The sequence below is a fragment of the Anopheles maculipalpis genome, chromosome 2RL (assembly GCF_943734695.1).
Source record: "Anopheles maculipalpis chromosome 2RL, idAnoMacuDA_375_x, whole genome shotgun sequence".
Classification (NCBI taxonomy): Eukaryota; Metazoa; Arthropoda; class Insecta; order Diptera; family Culicidae; genus Anopheles; species Anopheles maculipalpis.
In genome coordinates, this window is record NC_064871.1 from 5,793,610 (window position 1) to 5,800,000 (window position 6,391).

Genomic DNA, 6,391 nt, shown 5'->3' on the forward strand with positions numbered 1-6,391 from the left:
AAAAACGATCTTAACAGTAGGATCGCGATCAGCGATCGGATTGTTTGGTTTTTTTTTATGTTTGAAAACGAAAACAAAAGGAACGAACCGCTTGATTGATTGCGACCAACTACTACTCTTCTGTCAACATGAAAAACAACATGTAAAACTTGAACAAGAGAACCGTTACTAGAAGCAATCTGATAGCAGTAAAGAGGTAAACTCAACAAGCAAAATCTGAACAAGCATAACGGCGACAGCAACGGTCAATTTAAACTATAGATACGATTTGTAACACTGGGCTTGGATAGCTGTGCTACGAAAACTCAACCACAATGCTCACAATGAAAGGGACAATGCTTATTAATACTTTTTGAAGAGTTCTTCACAAACATTCGTAAACGCAACAACAAAACACGAAAGTCGAGGCGTTAAACGCCTCGAACAGTATGCTAAAATCTAGATTGCTTCATCTCTCTCTATTTCCCTCTATCTCTCGCTCTCTTTCGTGATCGTGTCACTGTATGCAAACACCGTACGTGTATATTGCTTTTGAACCTTTGAATTCAAGTACTTTCGTGCAGTGTTTCGGTGTGTTTGTGCGGCCCTTGCTCTTTGCTTAGAGGAAAGTTGTTCGAAGAAATGAGATGAGAAACGGTTCGATTTTGCTTAACAATTACACTATATATTACACTGCGCACTAGTGTGAATCGTTTGGCGGCATCTTCATTTGGGTAATGGGTGCTGCTACCTCCAATACCTATGTACCTCGATGATGACAGACGGTCTGTACTGTAATCTTAGTCAAAGTTGCTCACAATGTGTACTAATGGATGGAACTCGATGCGTTATCGTTTAATGCGTTTGCGATTGCGAACAGATTTCTTTCTTATATTTTGCGGGGAAGTTGACTTCTAAATTCTCTTCATTCTCCGTTTCCCCCTCCCTCTCATCCATTGTTTAGCCGCCACAAGCAGCGTTATCTTTAAGCGTTATAAACTAGTCAGCACTTTAGTAAACCTAACCGGAGATTAATGTGATCACAATCGTATGCAGGTTCGCCAGCAGTGCTGGTATGCTCCGCTGCAAGTATTGCCCCTTCGTTGCTGGGCTGTGGTGCCGGTGCGGAGAAGGAGCGGCCCCGCCAGCTGATTGGAGTCCAGCGGGAGCCCAACGGAAGTCCAACGGTGCCGCACGGATATGCTCGTTCATTGCTGCTGGTTTGGCAGTGGAGTTGGATAGTTGCATTGATTTCGTTGTGTCGTCGGTTAACCGGTGCTAGCACCAGTCGCCTTCGTCCGACTCGGAGTAGATGGAATGCATGCCGACCTTCGGTTTGTAGCCGTTTAGGGCGGACGAACCGAACGAGCTGCCCCCGGTGCGGCCCAACGTGTACAGATGCTCGTACGATAACGGTTCGACGCTGTAATGGACGGAAGTTAGAGGAATGTGGGTTAGATTAGTTAGGACGCAAACGCCCAAAAGTATGCATATGCGAGACAAACCTTCATAGGAGTAGTTTGTTTAAGAGTAATAAAGACTAATGAAGTTGTTAAAATTAATTTTAAATTACAAAACAAAAAAGCAAATCAAAACGCCTGAAAGTATGAGATTCGTTTTGATTCTTACTCAATTTTTAAAATCTCACTAACAATTTAATTCTACTCAACTGCATACTTTCAGGCAAATTTCCCTCCAATCATCCTGAATATCGTCAACGTACCGTTCGTACTCCGTGTCCCGGGCTGAATCACGTGCTCGCTCTAGCTCGCGCTCAATCTCGAACAGCTCCCGCTCGGTGTCACGGAACACGTACCGCGATCCATAGTCCCGTTCCCGCTCCCGTAGCCTTTCCCGCTCACGATCCCGCTCGCTTTCGGTGTGATGGTAGATGCGAGGATCGCGCGGTATGTCACCCCGCGATCCCGGCAACGAATGAACACTGTACGGCAGGCTGTGGGTGTTTAGGGCCAGATGTAGATTTTGCTGCAAGGGACCAGAACAGGATGATTATTGCACGCGCCAACGGAGCACAGTTTTGCGGGAAACGATCCGTCCACTTACATGAGTAGGACTCGTGTTGAGCTGCGGAAAGTTGATGTTGGTGGACTTGAGCTGCAGCGTCGTCGGCTTGATTGGTCTGGGCGGCAGCCGGCGGCCAAAGTCTCGGTGTGATTGTAATACTGGGTACGTGTGCTGGATGTACGGGCGGGACACTGTGGAATGGAAAGAGAAAGAGAAGTTGCAGGCAAGCGTACCGTACCCGGGTTTGGCGGGACAAGGCGGGCAAGCCATCGCAGCACAGGTGGGTGGGGGTTGTTGGTGGTGGTAGGTGGGTGGGTGGGGGTGGTCGGATAGTAGATACCGGGAAGCAGAGTTGTTCCGTGTAGGAGAGATCGAGATGTCCAGGGATTGGGGTGGCGGGATAGAGAGAGAGAGAGAGAGAGAGAGAAAGAGAGAGAGAGAAAGAGAGTGGGTGGTGGACAGAGGGAAGAGGAAGAAGGACATATGTTAGTGAAAGTTTGTTCGGTGGGGCGGTTCACTCGATCGATAGTCACCGATTTCTTCGCGATACCGGTCACGTTCCCGTTCTCTCCACTCCTGCAGCCGTGCCGGACTCGGGGACCGTGAGCGCTGACCGAGACTAGTCGTACCGTACGGATGTATTCTACGATTGCACCGATGGTGGGCACTGATCTGCGTATCCAAGCGACTGGGCGAGGGCGAACGTGCCGGACTGGTGGCTACGGACCAGGAACCTTTATGTTACAAAATGTCAAATCTATGTACAGTGTGTTTTCGTGTGGTTTTTTTGTTGTTGTTGGCTGTTTGTCATATTTATTTTCATGATCACTTGATCCCTGTGCTGTAATTCTCCTGTTTGGATTGAGACTTTAGTAACCTTTTAAACGCATATGGTCGTTGCTGCGATGGGTGATGGTTCAGTGCATCCACACTGGGAGCAGTGTACCAAGGATTGTACCGTTGTACCCTGCTCCCAGCAGCATATGCACCTACCACAACCCATACACCCTATGATCCCCATTAGTCCCGGTGCAAAATAGGGGATCTACCTAAAAGATCAAAAAGAACTATCTTCATGCGATGGAAATTTCCAGGCTGGCGTGGGGAGATGGGAAAGGAAGGAATGAGCTTCTTTTCGTCGAGGAAAAGATGTCCTCCCAAATTCGCATTCGCACCTTCAGCAATCTTTGAATTCCAATCGATTGAGAGAGAGAGAGAGAAAGAGAGAATATGCAGGCTTTGGAAGATGTGTCCGATTTTCTGTTCCTATTTGGAGTGAGACCTTTAGTCTGATAAGGAGGGACAGTTTGTGTACGTATATGTGTATGTGTTATTTTTGGAATGTGTAAGAATAGCAGTTGAAAATTGGCTATATAGAACGGTTGAAGCAATTCGCTAGGACATAACACACGCTAGACGTTTTCGCTACTGGCACTAGTCAACGGAACGGCATTCAGACGGAAAACGGGTGAAAAAGGACAAGATACCATAACAGAGATTGGAATTCCATTCTACCAGGTTTCTAAGATGAGTTTTTGCTTGCGTCTAGTGAAATCGGACAAGGGGAAGAATGCATGGGGGAGAAGAAGCTTAGCTTTTGGAGGAGCGTAGTTTCCGGGTGTCCCTAACCATCCCTAGTAGATGGAGATTCTATTCCAGAAAGGGGGAGGATCATGCTAAAGCGAGCAAAACCACAAACTCAGAGTACTCAACGGCCAGCTTTGCATCACGAGCTAGATCCGCGGTCCGCGGAACGCGTCATCCACTTGAAACAACCGCCACCAGAGCTAGGCGCAACTGATCGCTATATCTATCAGGAAAATAAATATCGCATAACAGGACAAGGAGTGCCACTGTCGAGTGAGTGCTTTGACTGTACACGGCCCGCGCCGGACAGGGGCGTAAAACACGCGCCTCCCCATTGCGGGTTCGTGCGATACGTGTAGTAGTAGTGAGCGGGGGATAATGAATAAGTGAAGCGTGAGAGATGATACCTCTATGATATCTACCGCCATAGCCATGACCATAGTGGTGCCTACCAATAAGATGGTCCCGGCGGGCTATCTCCACCACGTTCGAGACGGTCTCCGAGAAACCGATGTCGTGGTGCAGATGCCTCGGGCTTGGCGATCGTTCCAGTGCTGATCCACGTCTGCTGTGAAAGGAAAACCAGGAAAACATGGACGTGTTAGTACGGCGGATCCGTTCTCGTTTACGGGTAGACTACTTACTGCAAGCTGGGTGATCGCACATGTCCATTTCTTTGATCGGGATGCAGATGACCGTCGTCGATGTACGGTTCCTGTATCTCGTGGTTTTTGTGCTCCTGTAGCTCCGGCTCGAAGTCATAACGGGCGCCCTTATTGTTGCGCCAGGTTTCTAGCATCAGAATGCCTGCGTAGATCTTGCCAACCGTCATCTTGCCAGTGTTTAGCACGTTGTTCGGTGGTACCAGTAGATCCACCATCTTTTTCGCCTGGATTGGCCATATCTGCCTGATAGTTTGACGCAGCTCCATATCTGCTTGATCCATCTCTTCGGCTGAAATGTACCATAGTATGAGTATGGCGGATACCTTAGGATCATAAGTAAATAGCATACCTGGTCGCATCTTGATGCTAAGATTTTCCCGTATCAATGCAAACAGTGTCGTGGTGAAGCCTACTCTACCTTCCTCGTCTACCGGCATGTTCATCCGTATAAGCTTTTTGTACGCCAATCGGTTGGGACACTTGTTTCCGAATCCGAGCGGTGGTGCCATGTTCTTCAACATGTCGTACATCTCGGTGTAGTGCAGCTTACCACTGTGGACAGCAAGTGTACAACGACAGGATTAGCATGCATCCTAAGCGAACAATAATCCCCGGAAAGATAACTTACGATGCAGATGGATCGTATTCGGCCCATATCCGAACAAACTCATCCAAATGATGCGCACCAAGGATGCTGGAATCTCTGGTCAGATAGTCAAAGTTATCCATAATGACAGCAACGAACAAGTTCAACATCTGCAAAACAATAGACAATGAGCAACGGGATCCAGGTAGAGCACCGTTTCGCAAATGAAAACCACTCACCAAGAAAGAGCAGAAAAATATGAATGACACAAAGTACCCGTATGCCAGTGTCGATCCGCAGGTTTCGTTCGGCTTGTTCGCCCGTGGATCGCAGGGTCGTCCCTTAAGACAAGCTAACATAATATTCGGCCAAGATTCGCCGGTAGCACATCTGAAACAGTGCAATAGAAAATTGAATTGAGTAAATAAACCTACCATGGAATCGTGATGTACATTAACGCCCGAATGTATGCAGTTTTTTAAAAGGTTTTCTTTTCGCTGAATTGATGGGATACTTTCAGGCTTTAAACATTTAGATTTCCTTACCGAAATAGTAACATTAAACCGTCGAGGAACGATCGGAAGTTGTTGTGACGACTGATGGCGGTATCGGGATCTAGTTCTATGTTTCCAAACACCTAAACAAAGATAATAAGATGATTTTAATTCGAACCAACAGTCAGGAAGAGGAAAAGATTCTCAGCTACAAACCTGCATTCCTATAATGGCGTAGATAAAGAACAGCATTGCAATCAGCAGGCAAACATAGGGCAGTGCTTTGAAAGATTGGACAAAAGTCCAGAGGAGAATACGGATGGTGTCACCCTGGCGGAGCAGCTTGATTAAACGGGCAGCACGGAAGAGTCGCAGAAATCCGACATTGAAAGAATTTTCCTACGAACGATGCAAATGAGATTTTGAATATTGGTCAGTCGATATAGGAAGCTGGTTAGCCGTTGTATGATACCTACCCACAATAATAATATCAACGCATCAACTATACTACCGATTACAGTGATTAAATCGAAAACATTCCAAGCATCTTTGAAAAAGTTCTGTAAATAGTAGAGATTTTCGGTGAAGAATGGAATACCCCGTTTTGGAGGCTGAGTCGCTCTTACCCTTGCGCCAAATCCTATTATTTTGAGTACCGTTTCCACACTGAACATGCCGGTAAATATCATATTGAGGTACTTCATGAAGTTTTCCAGCTTTTTGTTCTGATCGTGGCACTGCGGAAACAAAATTTAGAATCAATATACAGAACTGTCATTTGTGTGGACTGACAAACCAACTACGAGGTATTAGATGACTTTAGTGGGTAGTTTAGTAAGGTGTTGTGCGTACCTTCATCATCAGAAGCAGCGTGTTGAACACAATCAGTGTCATAATGAAGTACTCGAACGGTGCCGACACGATGATGCGCCAGACCGTGTACTTGAACCCGGAATGTTTCGTTGGGATATAGCGCTCCAGCGGCCGGGCACCGATCGTGAAGTCGATGCAGGACTTTTGGTTCTTATCGATTTCGCCATCCTGCAGCTCCGCCT

The 6,391-nt window shown here is 46.9% G+C and overlaps 1 protein-coding gene across 5 annotated transcripts in view; it reads right to left on the reverse strand.

Annotated features, from left to right (window-relative positions):
• Positions 1-1,147: 1,147 nt before the first annotated feature.
• The window catches only part of LOC126556629 (voltage-dependent calcium channel type A subunit alpha-1-like), a 17,473-nt gene continuing 12,229 nt past the window's right edge, over positions 1,148-6,391 (reverse strand). For 2 of the 5 annotated variants that reach the window (XM_050212008.1, XM_050212011.1), the window contains 14 exons: positions 6,189-6,391; positions 5,963-6,073; positions 5,813-5,896; positions 5,553-5,735; positions 5,388-5,479; positions 5,082-5,232; positions 4,885-5,012; positions 4,606-4,808; positions 4,236-4,545; positions 3,999-4,159; positions 2,538-2,738; positions 2,044-2,195; positions 1,703-1,965; positions 1,148-1,402 (listed from right to left, as the gene is read on the reverse strand). The exon at positions 6,189-6,391 is cut by the window's right edge and continues 164 nt beyond it. In XM_050212008.1, coding sequence (XP_050067965.1) covers positions 1,258-1,402; positions 1,703-1,965; positions 2,044-2,195; positions 2,538-2,738; positions 3,999-4,159; positions 4,236-4,545; positions 4,606-4,808; positions 4,885-5,012; positions 5,082-5,232; positions 5,388-5,479; positions 5,553-5,735; positions 5,813-5,896; positions 5,963-6,073; positions 6,189-6,391 — 2,387 coding nt within the window. In that variant the 3' untranslated portion in view covers positions 1,148-1,257. Of the gene's footprint in view, positions 1,403-1,702; positions 1,966-2,043; positions 2,196-2,537; positions 2,739-3,998; positions 4,160-4,235; positions 4,546-4,605; positions 4,809-4,884; positions 5,013-5,081; positions 5,233-5,387; positions 5,480-5,552; positions 5,736-5,812; positions 6,074-6,188 lie in introns of all 5 variants that reach the window. The other 3 variants (XM_050212010.1, XM_050212009.1, XM_050212007.1) reach the window with 3 other exon arrangements.